The sequence below is a fragment of the Molothrus aeneus genome, chromosome 19 (genome assembly GCF_037042795.1).
Source record: "Molothrus aeneus isolate 106 chromosome 19, BPBGC_Maene_1.0, whole genome shotgun sequence".
NCBI lineage: Eukaryota > Metazoa > Chordata > Aves > Passeriformes > Icteridae > Molothrus > Molothrus aeneus.
Window position 1 is genome coordinate 9,756,586 of NC_089664.1, and position 25,596 is coordinate 9,782,181.

Below are 25,596 nucleotides of genomic sequence, written 5' to 3' on the forward strand. Positions count from 1 at the left end.
TGTGTGGCTGTGGCTCTGTGTGTCAGCCTGGGCAGGGGACACCTGTCTGTGAGCAGTGACAGCTCCTGGCTGGGGACATGGCACAGCTCTTGCTGAAATGAGCTCCCGTTTCACCTATGTTGTTTCAGAGCTTCAGCTGAATCCCTGGAGTTCAGCTGTGTCCGTGTCCTCCCAGATGAATCCTGCTCTGCCTCCCACCCTGTGACAGGGACATCAGGACATGGCTGAGGATCCTGTCCTGGAGAGGACAGTGCAATCCAGAGCCACACAGGATGTCCTTTTCAAACAGCTCCAGTTGATTTATGGAGCCATTTTAGGCTTTAATGCTGCTGGTGCAGGATGGTGACATCAGAGGCTCGGGGCTGCTGTTTGTGATGGAGCAGGAGGCAGCTGGGGCTGCTCCGGTCAGGATGGGCTTTGCTTTTGCTCTGTCTTTAGAGCACAGTTGCTCTTTTGGAAACTCACCTGGTGCTTTCAGTTCTGGTGCACTGGAATGGAAGATAAAGGCAGCCAGGGCCTCTCCTGGAGCCAGGCAGGGACACGAGGAGCAGCCCCTGTCACTGGAGGGAGGTGAGCCAAGCTCATCCCCAGCTCTGGGATGGGACATTCCCGGGCTGTGCCCACCCAGGCCAGCATCCCCTACTCCCCTCTCTGCCTTCCTTGCTGGCCACAGCACCTGGAAGTTCTGTGCAGCTCCAGCATGGAGCTGTGCACGGGCTCCAGGCAGGGTGTAAATCCAGGACAGCCTCATCAGCTCAGGAGCAGATTGCAGTTTTGTTTCTGGGAACATACGCTGGCCCCGTGTATTCCCAGGGATTTGACCTAAGCTTAGCATCTGTCAGGATAAGAACAAGTGCTTTAGTGCAGTGCCACAGTGGTTTAGAGGAGTTCACTGGATGGGCAGCAGGGCAGAGGGGGTTGTTGGCTCTTCCCACTTGGATGATGGTTTTATATTCCATCAGACGAAGAGAAAATATTTGTGGAAATCGATGTTTTGAGAAATTAAATACAAGAACACAATGTAAACCAGATCCAAACATTTTGCATTTTCTCATAAGAAAGTAAAATAAGAATTTTTGGGCTCTGTCCTGCAGATCTAACCCTGCAGAGTTGGGAACTGCAAAGCACTGCCAGTAGTGGTGAGTGGAAAAGGCAGAGCCTGGACTGGGAGCAAGGAGTGAACCCCAGCAGAAAGGAAGGTGTCTGTGCAACTCTGTTTATTTTAACTCAATCTACTTTACATCAACTCAGGCTCTTAGTGTGTCTGAGTAGTTTTAACTCTTCCTGTCATCAGTACAGGCTAATGGCCTAAAATGTAGACTTAGGCATTAAGAATACAGAAAAATTGTAGGTGAGACAGGCACAGGTTCCCTGAGGGAGTTAACTGAGACCGGGCTGGGTGTGGGGAGCTCTGTGTGACCCTGAACACCCGTCACAAAGGAAAATCCTTCCAGGTTCTGTCTACAAAAGTTCCGCACAACTGTGAGTGTAAAATAAAGTCATTTTTGCAATGATGATGAGCTGGGTTTAATTTGGTTAATAACTGAGGCAAGTTAATCCTGTTCAGGCAAGGATCAAACCAGTTTCAGTGCATCTGTGTCAGTGCTTTGCATGTGTCTAACTAGATTGATTTAAAATAGCTTGGCTAGAAAAGAAAGTTGCTTCTACTGTACAGCTCCTGAACTGGGGCTCACACCTGCCCCTGCTCCTGCCTCCATTCCTTTCCACAGTGAAGCTTTAGGTCAAGCTCCCCCCTGGCTCCCTTGTTTAGAAGATGAGGGTGGAGACATTCATGGGGAGAACTCATTCAGCAATCTCCACATCCCCTCCAGAAGACATGAAAAAACATAAAAAATGTTTCAGGTCAGGATGATTTACTGGGTCTGACTGCCTGGCATTTACAGGAATGGCTCTGCAGCTCCTTCTCCTTTTGCTGGCAGCCAGGCTCTGGGTCTCTTTCCCAGGATTTGTGCTGAGCTGTGGGCTGGGTGCTCGGGGCAGGAGCAGCAGGAGCCCCTGGAAGCTCAGCGGGGCCTGGCTCAGGTGGAGCCAAGGGGGGGCTCAGCTCCCCAGGTGAATTGTCAGCAGCAAAGCTGACACTCTGCTCATTGTCTTCTTTTAATTAATGCATTACTCAGCCGGCCTGAGAGACTCTGCCCTCTCTGAGGGCTGGTGTACATCTGCAGAGCTTGTTGCACCGTGGCTGCTCGGTCCTGCAGGTAGCAGAGTGCACAGAGTGCACAGACATTGGCATTCCCAGAGTCCCATGGCCTCCCTTCCCTGGGGAGAGCAGTCCTGGCCGTGTGCTGGAAGCCAAGCCATGACTCATCTCCAGTGGGATGGGCAGTGTTTCCATCTTGGAGAAGCCACATCCACCCTGGGTAACCCCAGCTGGCTCTTAGCAGACCCCAGCAGCTCTCACAGACTCCCTGTGTCTGCAGTGGGGAAACTGAGGCACACACAGGCAGAGCAACCACACCAACCTTACGTGAGAAAAGACAAAGCCTGCTTTTTTCAGTCTGTACCTACTCCAGGTATCACTGTGATATTCTGTCAGCTCTTGCACAGAGATTTATATGAAATCGTTTCTATTCCATTGAAGCAATTTTCAGAGATTAATTTTTGAGGGTATTAGCATTGATTCCTGAGCACATGTGCTTCCTCCTCCTGCCAGTGGTCCATATCCAGGGAAAGCTGCATTGTCTGAGCTGGAGGAAAGCTCACTTGCCCTAATTTATTGAAAAAATTAATTTTAGATTTAAAATGGGGTTTTCATTTATGAACCCCGCTCAATCTGTTCTTCACTCCTGAGTCTTCACCCTGGCCTCTCCCTTATCTGAAATCCTCTGGGCTGTACACTGTGTTCATTAGTGAAACTTGCAGGAGGGAGCAGCAGGTGTGGACTGTGGATAAGGACTGCACGCACGCTTGGCTCTGTGCTTATCCAGGTACCCCTGGCAGCTCCTGGCTGTAATTTAATTTAGGGCAGTGCCAGGATTTGGACTTTTTTTTAAGAGTTTTTCACAGTTTGTAAGTTTTAATAACAATTTTTACATCAGCTCTGGAAGTAGCAGCCCTTGGCATTGCATGGAGAATGCAGTAATGATACTTGCACTTAAAAAAATGAGCTGGAGAAGTGATGCAGTGCACCCCAGTTCTGCCAGGTTTAATCCCTGCTCGTGGAGTCTGGAATGGTCCAGCAGAGTCAGGATGGGCCCTGGGGCTGACCTGGGTTTGGTGCAGAGCTGTGCCTCACTCTGCTCTGGGGGAAACAAAGGAGTCATTCCCAGAAAAGGCCATAGAAGAACCTCTCATCCCATCTGAAAAGAAGGCTCCCATGAGAGTGATGTGCTTTATATACATCCCTAGAAGACACTAAAACCTATCTGGCTAAAAGGCAGATAGCAATTGGAAGAAATTAGCTTTATATCCTGGTGCCAGCTATGGATAAAAAACCACAAACAAACTTTAAAATGCTTTGAGCTTTTCTTCTTTTTTTTTCTTTAAGGGAAGTTAAGCAGCAGCAAAAGAATATTTCCCCAACTTTATTCTGATTATAAATTTTGCATTCTTTGGATATTGTTTTTTAAGAACAGCATTTTGTTGAACATCATTCAGCCTCCAAAGTCAGCTCTTCCCTATTAAACTGAAGCCATTATACTGGCCAGTGTGGTTAGACAGAAGGACAAATCACAGGAAAATGTAGTTTAGATGCTAAAACACCTATTTGTGTTTGTCAGGCTCAAAGTCATTCGCCACTGGTACCCCTCTGTAGTTTTGATTTGAAATTCAAAACTTGACTCCTGCAAACGCCTTGGCTCAAATTGTGGTTGAATGTTAAGTGGTGTCTCTGAAGCGAGACTAATCACACAGAATGATATTGGATGTTTGCAGGAATGGGACCTCACAAAAAGGTTTAGAAAAATCTGCTGCTAATAACAATGTTCTGTTTTAAATAAAACCTTCAGAAAAGATGAGTGGCATCTCAGTAAAGACAGGTTTCCTGTGGATTTGGATTACATTCCTAGAGGAAAGTCTAATGCTTATCCAGGAGAGCAGAAAAGTGAAGCTAATTATAAGCAGAAAGAGAAATTGGCCAGTCAGATGCACTGTGTGGGTGCTGTGAAAGGGGGATGGAGGCAGAGTGAAATATTCTTTCAGTATAAACACTATTGAAACAGTGCCCCATTTTTCAGGGATGCTCCAGTCAACTCTGCCCCATCACTGCAGCTCAGCTTTGGGGTCAGTGCAGCAGGTGGAGAAGCAGCAATCAGTAACAGCTGTGCAAAGCCATGTATCATACTGTTAATTGTGCTGGAATATGGGATTGTTCCAACTTTATAAAACAAGTGCATTTATGACATCAAAGGCTATTGGAGTTTAAGTGTAAATTTGGAGTAGATGTGGATAATCACAATCCCTTCCACTGCTGACTCCCTGAGGTTATTAGGAAATTGTGTGTTTCCCAGTGATAGACAGCGTGGTCATAAAGCACAAAGCACTGGCTTCACAGTCAATAAAAAGTGAGAGATAGCTGGGTTTAATAGCTCTGAAAGGCAAACATGGCTGGAGTGTGCAAAGGCTGCTGGAGGCAAAGCTGTGACCATCCTCATCCTCCTCTGCCCAGCCAAGGAAACAGAGTCAGCCAGGCCTGGCTGAGAGCAGAGGAGAAAACATGACCCAAGCGAAGGGGACTATAAATAATACAAATAATAACTGGGAATGGAAAACTTCCTCTAATAACCCATGGAAAAATACTCTTTACCTGCCCTGACTGGGCACAGTGGCTTTCCTCTCACAAATGCCATTTGTTGAGCAGTGAGCAGGGTGGGTGGTGCCGGGATCCTGTCAGGAACAGGAGCTGTAAATGTGGAGAAGGGGTGGGGTGGGGTGGAGGTCACACACAGTGCCTGGGGACAACGCCAGCACTGCAGGGGCAGTCACAGCTCTGGCTGTGCCATGCACCTCTGTATCACCTGCTGCACAGAGGAACAGCTGTCTGCAGGGAAACAACACCTTGTGCACACAAGGAGTGAGCTACGAGCTCGCTGGAAGGAAGCTGGAGAAACCCGGGCTTGGACTAAATGAGCTGAGATGTCGATGTACAAGTTCTTCTTGGTGGCAGTAAATGCTCCCTGCAGCAGTATTTGAACACTGAGTCAGTGGAATGTGGCTCCTTCACTGCCTGGCACTCCCTGGGGGCAGGGACAGGGACAGAGCAGTTCCCAAGGCCCGGCTCCTGCAGAGTTTCAGTTTCTTTCTGTATCTCCTGAGCAACACAAGTGTTCAGTCCAGAGACCACGCAGAGGGAGAGGGCAAGGAATGGCCTGTACCAGATCTGTGTCCCAACAGGTTTGTGTGTTTGAGACACCAGCCCAACCCCAGAGCCATCAGTGGGACAGGGGCACAGTGACACTCCCCACGTCACAGTTGGCATTTACTGAGGTGAGCGTGGAGAATCAATGTGCAGCACAACAGTCCCACAGGCTACAAGGTCAAACGTTACCTCATCCCCTGATGCCTGGCTCACTTCCCAGTCCTGCACAGACCAACCATCTGGAATTTCAGGTTTGGGACAGGGGGAATTCAACTGGGCAGTTCCCAGCAGACAGAGCTCTCTGCTGGTCTTTGCTGTCATGTGGAAGCTGTAGCAGAGCTGTGCTGGGTCCTTATGTCAGCTGGAGCTGCCAGCTGCCAGCAGAGCCAGTGCAGGCTTGGTGGGTTCAGTACTTCCTTGCAGAGTGTCCCAGTAAGGTGTCTGAATGTGCAACAGAGACTGTCCCAGTGCTGGGCTGCAGAGAGAACCTGAATTCTCCCTCTGCCACTGCCTTGGGTCTGCTCTGCTCTCCACCCAGCGCAGGTGCGAAGGCTCATTCCAAAGTTCAGGTTCTGCATTCTCGTGCCTTGCCAGAAGATAAAAGGCTTGGTAAAAGTGTAACTTGACCTTAGCATTTCACAGCAGCCACAGAGATAAGCTGCTGAAGGAAATACAGAGAGCAAAACACGGATGGCTCTGGGGAAGGGGACCCCACAAGGCAGGAGCTCCGTGTGAGGAGCCCTGAGCGGGACTGGGGGCAGCCTGGCTGCCAGGGGGGCATGGCCCTGCATTGCTGACTGGCAGCACAGCCTGCTGGGCACTGTAGTTCTGCTCTGCCACACAAAGGACCCCCGTGCTGCTGCTGCTGCAGGTTTGAGAAGGAGAAGATTGACTGAAGCTGCCTGTTATTATTTTTGGCTACTCCAGCAATGTGTCAAAAACCTGAGGCTGGGTTGATGCTGGTGCCCTACTTTATAGAAGCCCTGAAAAGCAGATCAAGGACAGCGAGCTTGTCTCTCTGCATGGCATCTGCCAGCAAACGGTGAGAAAACTTCAAACTTCTGGTGGGGGGAATGAGGGAGGCAAAAATGAGGCAAAATGTGCTAAATCCAGAGCGCTGTTTGCAGACTTCAAGGGAAAGGGGGTCTGCATGTCCTCCACTAAGGAGGGAAGGTGGGACAGGCAGAGACTGGGGTGTTGTCCTGCCAGCGTGGCTGATGAGCTGGTGCCATTGTCCCTGGCACACACTGGGGACCAGTTTGCTCTGGAAGGAAGAAGGGACCCCACTGGCCTTAGGTGACCGCACTCCTTGTTAGCCAAGCCCAGTAATAATGCTGCTTCATGTTTTCTGGATGCTTTGGCAGTGAGAGGGTTATGGCCACCTCTGGCTGAGGAGGAGAGGCACGTAGGGGAGGCTGTGCAGAGAGTTAGTGTTGGAGCTGGGCAGAGAACCTGCGAATTTTGACTGGTTTGTCAGTGCCGTGCACGGTGGCGCTGGCTGGAGGAATGGTCTGTCTGGGAATCCGGCTTGTGTGTCCCAGGAGGAGGCGAGACTTGTGCCTGCTGCCTCGGGCAGGACCTGCTCCTGTGACCTCCTATCCTGAGACCTGCTTCCTTCTCCTGTGCTCCGGAGGAACCTCGACTATTCCTGTCACCTGGGGATGTTTATCGCTGTTGGTGTTTGCCCCTCCAAAGCTGACGAGCGTTTGCAGCCCAGGTGTCGGCTTTCTCTGCTGATCCGGAGCTGCCTTGCATGAGCTGCAGGATTTGTGCTTTGCTGCAGACATGGACAGTAGCCTTTGAAAAGTGGAAGAGGAAGCAGCCATCAATAAGAGGCAGAGGACAGTGCCATGTGGTGGTTTTTCATTTACTAGATAGTCCTACTTTGTTCTTGATGAGTAATGGAGGCATTTGAATACGCCAGGATGACAGCAGCAGTCTGGCTCTGGGAACGTGTCGGCGTGGGCTGGCTGAGGATGGTGGCAGTCGGGACAGTGGGACCATGCCGCGCAGCCTTTCCGTCTCCTCTCCGCTGCCTCACATCTCCTTTGCCGCTCACCTGCTGCCCCGGGCCCCGCGTTCCGTGAGGCCGCCCGGGCCTGAGCCCCGCGCCCCCGGCCCCCGCCTGGGAGCCCGGCCCGGAGCGCCCCGGTGAACTCGGCGCCGATGCGGGCGCGCTCCGTGTGGGGTGCGGACCATGGCTCACGCAGGGGCCGCCGGCTGCTGCTGCAGGCGCTACTCCCTGCTGTGGATCGCGCTGCTGCAAAGGTCAGTGACTCGGCTCTCCCAAACGGGAAAGGAATGCGGTGCGCGGCCGAGGGCAGGGACAGGCGGGCGGCGCCGTCCCTCCCCTCCCGGTGCCGGGCCGGGGGACGCGGCGGGGCCGGCGGCAGCCGCCGCACGACTCGGGCTCCCGAAGAGCTGCGCTGCACCCCAGTTTATCACAACAGAATGAGGGCGACGGGCGGGAGAGGCGGCATGAGGCGAAGGGTGAGCGGCTCGGGGACCGCGGGGCACGGGCGCTGCTGGGCGGCGGCAGCGGGAGCCGAGGGGGTGCTCGGTGCTCCGGGCCGCGGCGGAGAGGGAAACGCACCCGCTGCCCCCCATGGTGAGCCCGCGCTCCGGGGGCGGCGGGCCCGGGGCGCTCTGCCCAGCTACAGCGCAGCCAATGGGCCGCGGCGGGGCGGAGCGGCGGCGGGGCCGGCCCGGGGCGGGGGCCGGGGGCGGCGGGGCCGGGGGCGGCGGGGCCGGGGGTCCCCGCCCGCGGTGGCGGCGGCGGGAGCGCGGCATGGCCCAGCCCGAGCGGGGCGGCGGCGCGGCGGCGGCGGCGGCGCGGCGGGGGCCGGGCCCTGCGGGTGAGTGCGGGGCTGGCGGCCGTGCCCGGGCTGCGCGGGCAGCGCCAACTCCGCGCCCGGCCCCGCGCCCCGACCGGCGGCTCCCGCACCGCGCCCGGAGCGGAGCGGCCGCGGCGGGGCCGGGCGGGCCGGGGCCGGGGCGGGCCGGGGGCGGCGGCAGCGGAGCGGGGCCGGGGCGCGGAGGCCGCCGCGCTGGAGGGACCGGCGCTGACAGCCGCTCCCGGCCCGGCCCGGGGATGTGCGGCCGCGCTCCGTCCCTCGTTCCCCGCGTTCGCGGTTTGTTTCCATCCTGGGCGGCGTTTCATCATCCGCGCCCGGGCTCGGCAGCCGCGCTCTGGAGATGGGCCTTGCGGCTCCATTTCCGTCTGCTTGGTCCAGGAGGACACATCCTGCCTCGCCTTTGCCGCCTTGTCCAGATTCCGCCTCCAGACTGACGTTACGCAAAATTTAGGTGATAAAAATCAAGCCCCTTATCCCCGCCCTGCTCCCCCCGTGGAAGGTGGTGATTGTGGGGTGCAGCTGGCAGCACTCCGGGGTTCTGCCGTGGGTGCTGGCAGGGAGCAGGGGGCTCCGGCTCGGTCCCTGCGTCCCGGTTTTGCTTCTGCTGCCATGGACGTGCCCCCGGTGTTTGTTAGGGCCCTGCGGTCCCTGCTCGCTCCAGAGGCTGTGGAAATGACTTGTTCCGGGGCTGTGCTGTGACTCGGGCTCCAGATTGGAGTGGTGGATCTGTCACTGCTGGTTACATCTGATGTCCCCAGATCTGGCACTATTTTGGCTGGTTTAGGCTGATGTGGTAAAAGTGTTTTTTAATATAAGCATTGATTTCTGTTGAAAGTGTCATGTTGATGTCATTCTGCTTATGGGAAAGAGGCTCCTTGGAAATATTTTTGATGATTGAAATTCAGGTCACCTTTTGCATCCTGCTTCTGATGCCCTTTTCCTCCCGATGCCCTCTCCTCTTGCACATCACAAATGCCATTGGTGTCCTGTGCTGGGCTTGCAGGCTGCCCCGACAAACTTTGCAGTGGCACGTTGTTAAACAAATATCCATGCTCAGGTGAATGTCACAGGTTAAAATCACCCTTCAGGTTTGCTCTGGCAAAAACAACGTTTGGAATCTGGTACGAGCTGACAGAGTCCTTCTGAATGTAATTAATCCTGCTGCCAGTTGAAACTGAGAACAGTCTGAAAACAAGGGCAGGCATTAATAAGTTTAATTACATGTCCTTTGTGTTGCTCAGGGAAGGTGTTGCACTAGTGAGGGCAACCTGTAACGCCAGGTTCCCATCCTGAGTATGCTGAGCAGAGTTTCCCAGGCCGAGATCAGCAGCTGGGGTTCTGGGAACGGCAGGAGAAAGTTCAGGGCAGCAGAACATGGAGAAGGGTGTGCTGCTGCATGCTGAGACTTCATCCCCACGTCCTCTTCTGCAGGAAAACATAACATTCTTCATCTTCTGGAAGCCTGCGAGTTCTCTTGTGTGCTATTGGTGCTGGTTATTCCCATAACAGCGCTTTCATATTTATTTGGTACATTGAAGCAGGATGAGGCGCAGGGGAGGAAGGGATGAGAACGCCCAGCGGTGGTGGGAGGTCAGTGGGAAGCTGGCCCCGGCGGGGCGGTCGCACAGGCGCTGCTGAGCCCTGGGGAGAGCAGAGCTGCTGTGCAGGAGAGTGGGAAGCAGAGGAGAGCAGCGGGGGCCCTGCAGAGCGTAGCCCCGGAGTGAGCCGGCAGCAGAGAGGCCGTGGCACAGGGCAGGGCATGGCGGGTGATTTACTCCCATCTGCGACTGCTAAAATCCTTCTCCCATCTGATGTTGCAAATCAATTTACTGGAGTTGTGCACTTTGTTCTCAGTCATAACAAACCCCTAATCCCCGGGCTGGAGACAGATTTAGATTCTGTCTGTGCTGGGTGTGGATCTGTTCTGCTGTGCTTGGGACCCCTGCAGCGGGCAAGTGCAGGGGAGGGGACCAGGGCTGCCCTAGAGAACCTGCACCCAGCTGGGCACACAAAAGAACTGTCAGCCTCCAAAAGCTGCACTCAGAGAATCTTCCCTGGCCAGGAGAAGTGCCACAGAGTCAAACATAATTTGGGAGATCAAATCCTTCTGACATGGGGAAGCATGCACTGCCAGCTCTGCAGCTGGTGCCAATGGGGCTTCTTCAGCTGAGGGCCTGGACTTCCTTCAGAATTCCCCAATCTGCTCATGTTCTCAGAGCAGAACAGTAGGAGATTTAAGAAAGGTTCTTCATTTTTCCCCCTCTTTGCTTCAGTGTTTTGTGTCTGCTCCATCCCTGTGCAGCCACCCACCAGGTTCTCTGTTTGTTTCTGTCTCTCAGAAATAATCAGGAACGTTTTCATCATAAAACCACAGGAGCAGCAGCCGGGTGGTTTCAGGCAGGTGAGGCTCTGAAATGAGGACTGACAGAGTTGCCTCTTTGCAGCACTGTTTGCTGCCTCCATTGCTCAAAACCCAGCCCTGGAGTTGGGTGAGGAGAGGATGGATTACCTCTCCATCCTTGTTTTCACGAGTCTTCCCTGCAGTCCGTGTGGTCCTGGTTGGATTTGGTGACACTCAAGTGGCTGTGGAGGGCACAGGCAGAGGGGATACATCCCTTCACATGGTAATGTTTTATGACTTTTATTATTTAGCACAACAATCCTCTCTGGTTGCTCTCGGGCAGCAGAGCTCTTTCTTTAATAACCAGAGACTGGTGCTGCTCCGCAGGACTCGCCAGGTCAGTGCCGGTAGCACTAATGTTATTTCTCTTTAGAACTAATGTGGTCTTTTATGAGATTTTTTTCCTCCCCCCTTCATTTCAACTGAACTTTAGGCAAGTAAAAAGGGATTTAAAAAAGGCCCTTGGCAAAAAGAACTGAATGTGCTGTTTGGAAAGAGGGTTCCTGTTGTGAGATGGCTCTGGGCAGCTGGCCGTTCCCAGCTATTAAAACAAAGGTGTAGGATTGGAATTGGATCAGCTGACGTAAACCAGGACAGGACCTGGAGTACACAGCGAGTTACTGGAGCAGGAGATAGGACAGCCCCACAGGCAGCATCTGCACAGGGGTGGTAGGGGGATGGATGTGAGCAAGGTCCCTCTGTCCCCTGGAGGTGTGTTCACTGTCAGCAGATGGTGTTCAGGTGTGTTGGCCTGTTTGGGGGGGCTGATGGCCAGCACAGGTCTGCAGGACTCAGGTGTCCCTGTCGCTGTGGGTGCTGCTCTCAGGCTCAGGAGAGCAGCCTGTGGCCTTTCTCTACTGCTGGTACCAGGGGAAGTCTGTGGGAGCAGCGATGGGGACTGGCAAATGTTGACTGGCAAATGTTCTCCAGTAAACGGGCTCCTGCCACAGTGCCATGTCACCGAGGGACACAAGTGCTCTCTGCCCTGGAACAGGGATTAAAGTGAAAGGACCATGTGCCCTTGGAAGGCAGGGGTGGAACAGAGATGGGACAGAGCCCTGGGAGGGGGGCTCTGCTCGTCCTGCCCTGCCAGGACTGCTCTGGCAGAGAGATCCTCATCCCTGCTGCTGAGATTGCCACAGCTCTAATTAATGACATCTCCCCACTTAGCCCTTGGTACACAGACAGATGCTGGGTTTTAGGGCTGGTTGGAGACCTGCAGCACTCCCCTGCACAGAGCAGCATCTGGTGAGAAATGTGTCTGCTGCTGACCTGGGCTGGATCCCAGCGGCCGGGGGGGGACTGACATCGTGGGAGCAGGTCCTGCTGAGGAGAGGACCTGACAAATAACTCCCTGAAAAAGTCCCCTTCATTTTAGGATTCCCAGAGGCATTTGGCAGAGTGTGGAGGGATATAAACACACATTTGCTGAATCTGGTGGGAGCATAGTGTGTCCTGAGAAACTCCCCCTTGCTAATCCTTCAAACAGCACATCTGCACTCCCACCCGGGGCCATCCAGCTGCAGTCATTTTAAATGAAAAGTAGACTTATTTTGTTTTCATTTTTTACAAAAATTCTTAGGCCAGCATGAGGCGATGCAACTCAGTGATGTACTGAGTTGTGGTTTATTTTGTCAGTATTTATATTTGTGTACACAAGAATGCAAGTCTCAACTTGGTTATTTACCTTTTCTAATTTCATCTGTAAAATATGGAAATAAGATTTACCAGAAATGCCTTGATTCTGGGCTTTTCTGGGCTTATCTGGGCTGGGTGAGAAGTCTGTACTGTCAGTTCTTGAGCTCCTAGATATTAGTTCTGCACTCAGCATCCAGAGGTAACTTGATCTGTCTGCCTGTATTAGAGTTCATTTACAGTATCATTCAGAGGAAAAGGGTAGGGACCCTTTTCTCTGAAGGTAGTGTAAAATTGCCACAAAGTACTGGGAAATGACTGTGCTGGGTTCCTAAAGATCAATTTACTCACCACAGAGCTGTGGGGTGAGTGGGCAGCTGAGAGAATGGCTAATGGCATGGGGAGCCTTAGGGCTTCTGATGCAGCCCAGGACTGGGCCGACCCCAGCAGGGCTTTCAGCACGGGGGGCTGCAGGCTGTCCCCTCAGAAAGGCTGTGCTGGTGGCTGCTGTGCAGATGTTTCAGTGGTGTCACCACAGCTGTCCTGGCTGGTGCCCTGGCAGGTGCAGGGAGCACCCCGGGTGTCCCAGAGCCCTCGGGCAGCGTGTCCCCAGGCTGGTGTCCCTGGGGAGGAGGTGGCCCTGGCACTCAGAGCTGTCCATGGAGCAGCTCAGGCAGGGAACAGCCACAGGCAGTTCCATTATCACCTGGGGCTTGTGCATGGCCTGAATCTTAATGGCAAATCTAGAGAAGCACCTGTTTATCTGCTGCTGCTGTTCATCTGAGGATCTCCTTGGGCTGTTTTCTGCATCCAGCCTGGTGTGTGATTCACTGCAAGCGATGAATTTTGCATGCACTGTTGACATTTCTCTCTGTTTTGGTCAGCTTCATTCTGGAGAACAACAGAACCCAGCGCACACACCAGAGCAAGCTGGGAGCATACTGGGAGCGTTGTTGTTTGACTCATGAAAGACCATGCTGAGAATATCACAAACTCCCCTTCTTGCTGTCCTTCCATGCCTTTGGAGAAGGCGTCACAGCCCCTTTGTGGCAGGGACATTTGGTCTCTTTGGGAGCCCCCAAGTGCTTGCCAGAGGTTTTAAAGGTCAGAGTTACCAGGATCAGAGCTCTGGCCTAGGAACATCTGATGTGGTGCAGGCTATAGAGAAGGCAGCTGCTCCCTTTGCACCCAAGTTATTTTTTCCCTTGCCACTTCATGGGTTTGCTGTGTTTTCCCTGGGAGTACTTAACCATCTTTTTTTTTTCTTCCCCTTGAGCTCTCTGGTTTTGCTTTAAGAGTTACAGCACCATTGATTGTATTGGCTGTCTCAAAAATGGTGCTCTGCTCACTGTCTGTGGGCTCCCCGCTGCTAAATGCTGCCAGTGGGACTCCAGAGCATTTAGATCAATCCATAGGGCTATCACAGCCTCATTTTCCACACTGTCCCCATCCCAGGGGTGTGTGTGACAATCAGAGAGAGCTCACAAGCCCAAGGGTTGTTGGTGACAGAGTGCACGTCCAGATGTGGCTGTTCTGGTGAGGTTCTGGCACCACCAGAGCTCAGCACCTGAGCTGTAGACCTGGTGGTGCAGCTGGCCTCCAATGCATCCCCACTGCTGCACCCCACACCTGGGAAGGCTCCTTTAGGAGCACCCCACACCTGGGAAGGCTCCCTCAGCAGGTGTGGTGGCTATTCAGAGTTTGATTCAGTTGTTCAGAGACCCCACAGTGTGCAAACCTCTAAAGAATTGACTCCTGACTGCATTGGAGTTGGGAAAAATTGTTTTACTGCTCATACTGCCTGTTACAGAACCTTTAGAGCAGAAATTACAAATGGGACAGTGTAACAAGCCTTGTTCTTCAGGGCCCTCGGTTATTTCATGGCAGAACATTCCCAGGAATATTGTGCAGTTGTTGCTAGCAGATGTTGCTGGCAGGGTTCTCTGGGAAGGAGAGCATCCTCTGACGCTGTTCTGTGTTCCTCCAGATCCCATCTAATGCCGAGGCTGAAGGAGTCGCGCTCCCACGAGTCCCTGCTCAGTCCCAGTAGTGCTGTTGAGGCTCTGGATCTCAGCATGGAGGAGGAGGTGGTCATCAAGCCAGTCCACAGTAGCATCCTGGGACAGGACTACTGCTTTGAGGTAAGGAGCCGTGCTGGGGCTGTTCTGGGGAGCCAGGTGTGGGCTGGCATCTGGGGCCTGGCTGTTTCCAAACATTGCTGCTCAGAATTGCTGCACAGAGACCATTTCATAGGCAGAAAATTGCTCCCATCTTTCCAAGGAGGATCATATCCACACAATCAGAGCAATGAGCTCCTTGTAAAGCAGAGTTGCTGGCACAGGTGCTGCACTGCTTAGGGCTGTGTATCAGCAGAGCATGAATTTGTTTATGCCCCTACAGTTTATGTTCATACAGATACTGGGAAGTGCTAATCCCTACTCAGGGTTCCCAGAGACATTGCATGTGGTCACAGAGCCAGCCTGCTGCTGTCAGTGGGAGTGTGGAGGACTTTGTCTAGAAAACTGAAGCTTCCCTTGTTTGGGTAAATAGAAAAATCTGTGAGCATTTCAGATTCCTTTGACATCTGTTATGGCATGTGGTAAGGTCTGTGCTAGCAGGAGGGAGGAGGACACGTACAACCCAGGCTGTAGCTGGATAATTCAGTACAGGATATCTTGGGAATCATTTGTCCTGAATTGTGGATGGCAAAGTATTATTGCTTATGGCAGTGGCTGGGTACAGAACTGGGAAATGGTTTTCTTACAGTAATAAGGCACTGGATATTTGTGTTCCTGTGAAGAGCAGGTAACACCTGTTTGTGCTTGGACACAGAGAAGCAGATAAATGGTGTAGCTGTATTTGGATTGTGCTGTAGGGGTGATGGGGCTGCAGGCTGTCCTTGGATGGGCAGTGCTGGATGAGAATACATGCCAGTGTTCAGAGGAATCAGACTGGAAAGATAAAGACATTTTTCTTTACTGAAATCAGCACATTTTGAAATGAGTGAGTTAAAAGATCTATTTCTTAAAATATAACATGAAAACAGTCTTACAAAAGAATAGCCTCAAACATAAACTCTGTTGGCTGAAGTATAAATTTTGCATTGCTGTTCATTCTTTGTGGAATTGAGCAAGTGCAATGGGTCAGGAGGGGAACAGTTTTGTAAATTATGTGTCCTCTATTACATTCCACTCAAGAAAGATAAAATGAAGCTAGATGGAAAATAGATGTGACATCCATAATATAAGAGTTGTTTACCAATTCTGTTCAGCCCACAAGAGGAGAGGAAGGGATATGAACAGAACTTGTAGAAAGTTGAGTGAGAGGAAAGTTATACAAGCCAAGCACTTGGAAGGAGGAAGAAAATTTTGGGGTTAAATGAGTTGGATAAAGAGAAGTCACACTGTAAAAAAAGAACGTGTTAATTGCTGTTCTGCAAACCCTGCAGAGGAGAGGAAGAATGCCAGGAAACAACAGGGACATTGATTTGTCACTGGTGGCTGCTCACCAGCAAGCTCCAGCAGGAGGCACCGAGGTGAGAGCTAAATGGCACTTTGTGTCAATGCCCTGGTCTGGTGGCTCCTGAGAGCCTCTGGAAGTGGCAGTGAGGTCAGCACTGGAGTGAGTTTGCAGTCTGGGGTCCCAGCTGGGGGCCAGGCAGTGACTACAGCCCACAGCTCTGGGGTACCACTGAGGGACACCGGGAGCTCAGGGGATGTCCTGGAGAAGCAGCCCTGGCCAAGAAATGCCAGGTGAGAAGGATCAGGGATGAGGGGAGCTGAGGTGTTTTCTGTGCAGTGGGTGGGGAAGGTGCTGCAGTTGGTGGTGGTGCCTCATCCCTGCCCCTTGAGGCTGTTGTGGAGCTGCTCCCTCGGGAGAAGTGCTGGGGCCAGGCAGGGCTGGTGTCCCCAGCTGGGCACTGAGGCTCCTGCTGGGCACTGCCAGCCTTGCTCAATCCTTCACCTTCTGGTGGCCAGGCAGGGACAGTGCCCGGAGCTGTTCCATCCCCAGCTGGCCTGGGGCCATCAGTGCTCACCTGACACAGCTCCTCCCCCGGGGACCGGGCCAGGAGGATCTGACACGGCTGCAGATGGAGCAGAGCAGCTTGGAGAGGAACTGGCAGCACACCCAGACGGAGACAAAAGCGAGAGGTGCCAGAGCCATCTGCAGTGGAAAACAACCAAGTGGCTCCTTGGGAGGCAGCTGGTGGATGAAGGTGCAGGGAATTGTTCCTCCCTTCTGTCCCCACCACCCTGCATTCAGACATGCTCAGCCCTGCTCCCCTCAGCTCTGCCAGGGAGCACAATCAGTACCAGGGCAGGGCTTTTCCACAGGCTGCATTTGGCTTTTTCTGCTTACTTAGTTTTGTGAAACTTGCTTTTTTCTCACTTGCTGAGTACTTGGCAGTCGGTATTTACTTGTTTCCTTCATTGATTTTTTTTTTTAAATTACTCAGCATCATCTTCTTTCTCCTTGCAAGACTCCTCAGTCAGCAAATCATCCCGTGCCACTGCACGTGCTGCGTGTGCTAAATATACACTGGGCATCTCAGCCAGGAGCAGAGGCTCAGAGCCCAGGCTCCCAGAGCCTGTTCCTGGCCCTGGATTTTGGAGGCCCTGGGCCAGGCAGGGCCATTAGGGCTGAGGGGCTCTCTTAGGTCTTGGCAGACCAAAGCCTTGTCCCCTTGCACAGTCGTGCATGAACCGTCCCAGGACACAGCTGAGTGAAAGACAAACTCTGATTGCTCCAATACAGCTGAGCTTGTTGCCTCATCCTGGCCTTGCTCAGCAAGGGAGAATTTAGTGGAGCTAAATTTAGCAGCAGCAAATTGGATCCAGCTGTGCAAACGTTGGCCATTGCTCGTGTGGCCCTTCATGCCTGGAGCAGCTGCAGGGCCAGGGGTGCAGCTGAGCCCTGAGTGAGCCTTGGAAAATCCCCTGGACAGGAGTGAAGCACCCTCAGTGCTCAGTTAGCATCCCCTGGTACTCCATGCATGGCCCCTCAAGTGAAGCCACCCTGTACCTCAGGATTGTCTTGAAAAGACAAGATTTTATCTGGACAGATTGTCCATCCAAGGACTGGGGATAATGAATAGGAAAAGTAACATTTCAGGAACTAATGAGTTTTATTAATTGAGTTTGTCCTGTACATTAACAGCATTCCAGTATATCCAAAATCTTGATGAGACCAGAATACTCTCTTTATAAAGTTAATTAATATCTCATAAAGATCATTAATGCCATATGATATTTAAGTCAGAACTCAAAGCTGGGATCTGATTACAAATCTGGGGGAAATTAGATTTTTGGTCACACATGGTAGATGTGATCTTCAGCTCCCATCAGACCAAGACACATTTCGTATCTGACACACAATTTTCCTCTTCTCTCACTTCAGTATGACAGTTACAGTTTTTTTAGGTTTTGAAAGATTAATTTATAATTGATTTAAAATAGAATAAGGAATTTGGCCATGATAATGCATGTGTTTACCTAAGTGTGGCAAGAAAACACAGTGACAGTCCTGTGTGCCAGCAGAGCTCTGTTGGGAAGGCTCAAGGATGGAGGTGAAAGGAGCATCAGCAGCAGTGGAGAGGAGATGGGGCAGGGGGGTTTGTCATGGGAGATTCTGGATAAGCTGGAAATGCTCTGGAGTGTGAAAGGAGGCTGGAAAGGTGACACTGCTGGGCCTGCTGGTATGGAGTCTGTTCTTGGAACTCCAGGAGAGCTGGAGTGCTCAGCTGAATGTATTTTACAGGCAGAATATAAAAGGGTGCAAGGACTGGAAGAATTCCTCTCTGAAAAGGAAGGAGAAAGCCTCTGGAATACCAAGGGTTGGAAGATTCTTTGCGTTTTTGTGTAAAGACAGAACAGCCTCTCCTCATTCTGCCCTGCTCTGTGTTCAAAGGAAGGGATGTGCTCAACTTATCATGGAGGTTTGCTAATGACAAATCTTAGCAAGTGCCAGCTCTGCTGTAAGAACAGGTTGGGCTTCTGGGAGATACATGAAATTAAAGGAGATTGTGTCTCCCAGAAGCTGATAACCCAGTGCACAGTGTGTAAACACAAACACTGGGAGATGATAAAGCACTCACAAATAACTCTGCAGGTTGAGACTGGCGGAAATGAAGCTCAGAGGGGAGTTATTTAAAGTACCAGCCAGGTCCATTCAGCCTCCCAGCAGAGCTGTACATGGTGAATATTGCTGGGCAAAAGAAATGCAAAGGGCAGAGAGCTGGAGCCACGTTCCTGGTGGCCAGGACCAGCATGAGTGGAGGAGGTGGCAGCTTGGGGAATATCTGTGTGTGAGGAGCAGGTGCAGGGAGCTGTTGGCTTTGATGCCAAGGAAGTTTGACATGGGGGCATAGGAAGGAAATTTGGTGCCTGTCATTCTGGGCTGCCAGACAGTGGTGCTTCCATGGGCTCAGCAGGATTGGCTTTCCTTGGGATAGCAGGAGTGTGATGAGGAATAAGGGGCACTTGCACCACTGGAAATGTCACTGCTGTGAGTGTGTTTCTCAAACCCTGGCTATGAACTCCCAATGGCCAGAGAAAGTCACAGAAATACTGCAGAAAATCCCTTGACCTGGAAGCATGAGAGGTGAGAGGAGGGCTCAGCAGCACTTCCAGCCATGTCCAGGTTGGGAGGGCCCCCTTGTTCTCCCCAGCTGGGGATGGGTGCTGTGAGCTCTGAGTGCCCCAGCTGGGCCATGGCCAGGAGGGGCTGGACACACCTGTCCCCATGGTCTTCACAGCAAGGGCTCCAGGAGCCACAGGACACCAAGGGGGAAGGTGGGAAAGCAGGCTTTTTGAGGCAGTGTTCTGCTGGGAACAAGGAATGGGTTGTTACTGTCACAGGCTTTGGGCTGAGCCTGGAGGAATGCCAAGTAACCACTCAGAGTTCCAATTTATCTTTAGTTCATCTGAGGATTTGCATTCCCTCAGTTGTGGAACTTGGTGGTTTAAAGCATCACATGCATGGGGCCCATTATCTAGTGTTTTCTGGTGTGGAAGGGGAGAAGTAATTGGAGTTTGCTTCTATGATTATTTCTGTGACATACAGAGTTGTCCTGTTTTTCCACCAGCCTTAGGGGCTGTTGCTTCATGCTTGGGTAAAGCTGTTCACTTAAAAAAAAAATAAATAAAATCCAGTAGCATCTTCCCTAAGCCCCCCTCTCTCCCCAGCCACACTCTGCAGTGTGCTGGTCAGGACATAATCCTGTTCCTTTCCCTGTAGGTGACGACTTCATCAGGAAGTAAATGCTTCTCGTGTCGTTCGGCAGCAGAGCGAGATAAATGGATGGAGAACCTGCGGCGTGCCGTGCACCCCAACAAGGTAGGGCCGGGAGGAGCTGCCTCTGCTCTAGTTCAGTCCCCAGTTATTACATCCTATAGCCCAGTGCAGGGAGCAGCAGGGGATGTATTGTCATTGGAGTGAGTAAGTGGAGCTCGGGGTCAGCCTTTTTCCATATTGCTTTCTTCCACAATTATATTTACAGACAAGCACCAATTATTCCTTCCCCTCTCTTCTCAGCACATGCTGCTTCAGCTCTTGCTAAGAATTGATCAGATGAATCCTCAGTGCTGCTGTTACTGATGGTCCTTGCCACTTCCATGGGGCTGTCACCTCCAGAAGCCTTGGGACAGATGTCAGGTAGCTGCCAGCAAAGGCACCAGGCTGAACAGCCTGAGGAGTTCACGTGTCAGCTCCTGACACAGCTCCTGCTTTAGTCATGGGGGAGCTCAGATGTCCATTTCCAGAGGTGACAGTGGAATGCAGCTTTCCCTTCTCCAGCCAGTCGAGGTGCAAAGTCTTCCCCTGGGATTTACAGGAACAAATCCTTCTCTTCACCAGAGCACAGGGACACCCAATATGCATTTTTATGGCCCACTAAGACTAAGTACATCCTAAAATAAAATGTACAGCTGTTTCTTCCCTGCTGTGCTGGAGTTGGCTGCAAATATTGGTCAGGATTAATGCAGGATTCCACAGCTGATGAGTTCAACCAAGTCTTCTTCTGCTGGTCAGAGAAGACAGGAATGATGGGATCCTGTGAACTCCTGGCTGTGCACACTAATTCAGTCCAGGCCTGCTGGGTTCTGAAGGGGCCCTCAGTCTCAGGGTTTGTTGTTCCCAGCACAGTGCCAAATGTCAGAATAAAAGATTTCCTGTAATACCAGAGTGTGAGCAGTGGAGGGGAGAAGTGGCCTTCTGCCTCTGGCAGCATGTTGCTCCAGTGAAGTTCAGTTGCTCCAGTACTTTCCCAGGGCTTTTCCTGGTGATCTGACCTGAGAGGGCTCTGTAAGGTTTGTGTGGTCACACTTAGCATGAGAGAACTCCTGGGAATGCAAGCTGGGCTGGGCTGTCACTATGGCTTCAAGGTGCAGTGTTGAGTGGAAATCCATTTGGAAGTGTTTCCATCATCTCAAAACCTGCAGTAACTGATGGCTGACTTTCCATCTTTGTTTGAGTTCACAGACAATACACTCTCAGTGTCCAGCTTGAATTTCTGTCAGGAATTCAGTGTTCTTGTGCAGTTCCTGTGTGTACTTCCTGAACCTACAGTACCCCATTGTGGACTTGCAGCAGAAATGTTCCTGCCCAGACTCCTGGGCTGAGCAGAGAAAGCCGTGGCTGCTGTTTCAGTGAGGGGTTTCCAAACAAAACAGGGTTTGCAGAATCCCAGCAGTGGTGCAGCTGCCAGTGCTTTATCTGTGGAGTCACTCCTGCAGCAAATACCCCTGGATGTTCTTCCAGGATGAGGTCAGCATCACGAGGGAGCTCTGAAAGATCCACGGTATTCTTGGCTCTGGTATTGTTTAAAAGATATCCAAGGCAGATTTCTGTCTCCGAATTGTCTTGATTCTCCCATGGGATGCCCTCTCCCATGATTCCTCTCAGTGTTTAACTTGGGTGCTCTGGACTTCTGCCCTAAAATATGGTGAGGTTTTACAAGCAGGTTTTTCCCTGCCTTTGGTGGATGAGGTGATCCCTGGGTGTGCATTCAGGTCCCCTTGTGTTGCTGTGTTACAGGAAATATCATGAACTCAGTGCTGCTGTAAGGCAGCTCTGCTGAAAAAAGAGGAGGCTGTGAAATACCTGTAACAGCTTCTGCTTTGCACAAACCATTCAGGACCAGTGAGGTTCTTTCAGATTCTTCAGAGGCCCTCTTGGCAGGGAATGGGAAATGGTACATTTATGATTTGGAGGGGTTTTATCTTTCTTGTTCCTTATATTAATTGGCACCAACAGACATGGAGAGCACGATGATATTTTGGAAAATTAACATAAGTAGTGTTATTATGCAGATTCTTGAGAGCCAGTATTTCCTTAAAATAAAGTGTAATTAAGCCTCCGCTCATTTAGCACATCCGAAATAATTAATTCATATCTCCAGTTTTGTTGTTCTTGGCTTTGTGAGGTTTTTTATTGACCTTTTTTTTTCCACCTCTTTTTTACAGGACAACAGCAGAAGGGTAGAGAATATGTTAAAGTTATGGATTATTGAAGCCAAGGACCTGCCAGCTAAGAAAAAGTACTTGTGTGAATTATGCCTGGATGACGTTCTTTATGCACGAACTACGTGTAAATTGAAAACTGATAATGTCTTTTGGGGGGAGCACTTTGAATTTAATAACCTCCCATCGCTCAAAAACATTACTGTGCACTTATACAAAGAGACTGACAAGAAGAAGAAGAAGGACAAGACCAACTTCATTGGGCAGGTGAACATCCCGGTGAGCTCGGTGACGGGCCGGCAGTTTGTGGAGAAATGGTACCCAGTGGTGAGCCCCAACCCTGGCAAGGGCAAGTCCCCAGGGCCCATGATCCGCATCAAATCCCGCTACCAGAGCATGAGCATCCTCCCCATGGAGATGTACAAGGAGTTTGCTGAGTACATCACCAACAACTACATGGTGCTGTGCTCGGTGCTGGAGCCCTCGCTGAGCGTCAAGAACAAGGAGGAGATGGCGTCAGCGCTGGTGCACATCCTGCAGAGCACGGGCAAGGCCAAGGTAGGACCCCTGCCACCTGTGGTGTCCCCTCTGCCACCTGTGGTGTCCCCTCTGCCACCTGTGGTGTCCCCTCTGGCACTGTCAGAGCAGACTCTGGGGTTGGGTTGGGAAAACTCATCAGCTGGGCTTCGGGCCATCATTAATGTGCTCTGTTTTCCTTTTGATTGCAAACCAGTTGGTAGCACACACAGCACAAGTTGCTTAATTAGCAGAGAGGTTGGTGGGACCACGAGACACCAACTGAGCCACTTTGCTTCACTCTTCTCCTTCTGGAGGCTCAGGGGCCAGGCTCTTTCTGTATAAACAGGCACAGTTGTGAAAGTAAGCAAGAAGGCAATTTTCCAGGATGGAATGTAAGCAGTGCTGGCCTGAGCTGTGCAGCCTGTGTGTGCTGGGTGTTCTGGTGCTCCCTCTGTGCTGAGCACTCTGCACAGTGCAGCTGAACGGAGGGAGCAGCCTCTCCAGAATTCCAGACCAAAGTGCCTGCAGGCATGCTTGTCTCTGAACCAGCTCTTGGTCTTCAGGGTCCACCCTATTGCTTTTGGAAGGGGGTCCAGGGGTGCTCCCATGGCAGTGCTCATTGGAGGTTCATGCCACCAACTTGCACATGGTTGGAAGTTCAGCCTTTGTGGATCACTTTGAGCTTCCTTCATGGTTGGGAATGCACTGCCAGGTCTGGGGGAGAAGTAGGCCAGGAGGAGGCAGAGAGTGGGAGTTACTCCTGGTTGTGATCCATGAGGGAGCAGGCAGGGTGGGCAGAGCTGGGATGCCCAGCACACAGGGCAGGGAGTGACCCCACTGCAGAGCATCCTCCATCCCTGTGGCCTGGCACAGACACAGCGGGCAGTGCCCATGTCAGGGCTGCAGGAGTTAAAGCATCGCTGGTTTTGTGTCACCATCTCCCTGCACTCTGCAGGGGAGAGCTGGGGAAGGGCAAGATGTCCAGAGCTTTCTCAGTGCAGAGGAGACGTGGTGAGCTCCTCACCTGAGGGGCAGTCACAAGGCTCTGCTTCCTTGGCAGCTGCTGCTGCTGCCGGGCCCGTGGCTGGGCTCGTGGATTAGGGTGAGTTGCCATCTGTCAGACAGAGAAGTGCCTTGGCTTCCTCATCTGGTTCAAGGCAGGCAAAGCTCGCTGAGAGGATTGGGAGCTGGGGGCCTGCTGCTGCAGCAGCAGAGAAAATAGCCCTGCTAAAGCCTCCTGATCCCAGGAGTGCAGGGAGGGACCTGTGGGGAGTAAGGCTGTGGCTCCACAGGAGCTGTGCTTGGTGTCTCTGCCCACTCCTTGTCCAGGGCTCCAGAGCTGTCAGCCCATGGTTCCTGGGCACAGCCCTGCCTCGTGCTGGCACCAGGAGCTCTGCTGCCCCTCACTGTGGCTCCTGCAGCTCTAATGCCAGAGCTTTGTGTGAATAACATGGCCATGCAAGACCCTGTCCACAGTTTACACGGTTCTGGTGCAAAAGGCTTCAAGTGTCATCCCAGTCTTAATCACCATGGATCATGTGTGGGCATGGCTGAGAGTGGTTGTCACTGCTCCAACCTTTTTCCTCTGCCTCTGTACTGGAGAGGCTCCAGAGGGAGCAAGTGTGTTTCCAGACATGTGTCTGCATCAGTGCTTGAGATCCCAGAGGCTTTATACAGGGGACACAGCAAACAGTAAACAGACTTGATGACTTTTCCCCTAAAATGGAGCTTCTGCTTTCGCTGCCTGTCATCTGCCATCAGCATTAGCGCGGGGTTTGGGAAGCTGTCAGAGCAACAGGAGTTATTGGAGCATGGGAACCAGGTGCTGCATCCTGGGCTGGACAAGCAGGGAGAGGGAAAAGCAGCAGAAAGGTAGAAAAATAATGAATGAGAGAAGAAAGCCCTGCCTGGGGGATGTGAGTGCACCCCAGTACCCCTCAGGAGAGCTCCCCTGGCTGCCCCAGCACCCTGACCCCTGAGTGAGGGACAGCAGGGCAGGGACCCCCCCTTCTCCAGGCCTCGGTCCCCTGGTGACTCTCAGAAGCTTGCCCGGGCTAGAGGTGGGTTCCTCATCCTTGTGCATCACCAGGAGCCTTCCCAGTGAGCCCTGCAAAATCCCCCCTGCCCTGCGGCCGTGGCCATCGGCAGCCACTGATTGATTTCTCTGATAAAGGGGTTTTGTGGCTCTTGGCTGCTGTAGCTGGGCTAAAGCAGCAATTACGGCCGGACTGTGACACAAGTGTCCAGTAGATTATCTTGGAAGACTCGTTAGCAGCTAATTGCTGTTGGGCTGTTTCGGGCCGTGTTTTCCTGCAGCGATTTGCTGTAAATACGGGGTAATCCCTTAATGAGGCCGGGATGGGGCCGTGTCTGCCCGGAGCTGGGGCAGGAGAGGTGCCACGGGAGGGGGGTGATGGTGCCACGTGCCAGACACAGCCAGGTCCCAGTGTCCCTGGAGAGGCAGGGCCACCCCTACCCACGGCCACCGAGGGACACCCTGCCAGCCAGGTGTGGTTACCTGGAGCTGCTGAACCCAGAGTCCCTCCTGCCGGGGGGACAGGAACACCTGGGGCTGCAGGTGGAAGAGGGACAAGGGCTGTAGCTGAATTTTTTTTTTTCCCTAAATCTCTGCTTCTTCCTGGGCTGTAGCTGTATCACAATAGGTTAAAAAGTGGAGCATGAAAGGAGAGTCCCCTCTGGAGTCAAAGTCCGTGCTTCCCTTGATCTCTGTGTGGGAAAGGGCAGAACTTCATCCCTGCAGCGCTGGGTTGGTGTGCACGGGGCACACCTGGAAAGCCCTGAGCAGCTGCCAGGGCAGTGGGTGGAGGGGAGGGGAAGAGGTTTTGATAAGGTTCTGAGTGCAGCCACTCAGGGGGGAGGGAGCTGCCCCAGCCCGCTGGAAAATCTGACAGACATTATCAGCTCTTGGCACACACAAGATGTCCCTTGTCTCTTATGGCAAGAAAGGCTGAAAGAGGGATATGAAAGAGGGATATTTGGTGGTTGAAGCAGAGATGTGGCCTCTCAGCTCAGTCACTTGTTACCTGTTTTCACCTTGCTGGTGAGAGCACTGATGCAGTGTTTGTTCCCTGTAAGGATGTTGAGATGCCCAGTGGTATTCATGTATTTTGCAACCCACAGACAAAAGACACAAAGTCATAAAGCAGTTCTGCTGCCAGGGTTGGAGTTACCAGGAGTGCTCAGTTCTGCCTTACAGGGCTTGGTGTGGCCCCTGTGATGTGGTTGTGGGTAGGTGGCTGCATCCTTCCCAAAGGACTTTTGATGCTTCCGGAATATTTCCATGCTTAGATTTGTTTCAGGGCTGTCTTAGAGCTCTCAGAGCTCAGTTCATGACCATAAATATACAAAAAACTTGTCCTGTCCAGAGCACTGGTAGATCAAACCCAGCAT

General features: G+C 52.3%; 1 protein-coding gene across 8 annotated transcripts in view; it reads left to right on the forward strand.

Annotated features, from left to right (window-relative positions):
* DAB2IP (DAB2 interacting protein) overlaps positions 1-25,596 on the forward strand; it is a 156,715-nt gene that overhangs the window by 104,462 nt on the left and 26,657 nt on the right. For 6 of the 8 annotated variants that reach the window (XM_066562628.1, XM_066562627.1, XM_066562630.1 and 3 more), the window contains exons 4-6: positions 14,196-14,349; positions 19,445-19,543; positions 21,670-22,224. In XM_066562628.1, the coding sequence (XP_066418725.1) occupies positions 14,196-14,349; positions 19,445-19,543; positions 21,670-22,224 (808 nt within the window). Of the gene's footprint in view, positions 1-7,738; positions 7,808-8,165; positions 8,173-14,195; positions 14,350-19,444; positions 19,544-21,669; positions 22,225-25,596 lie in introns of those variants that run through there. The other 2 variants (XM_066562634.1, XM_066562635.1) reach the window with 2 other exon arrangements.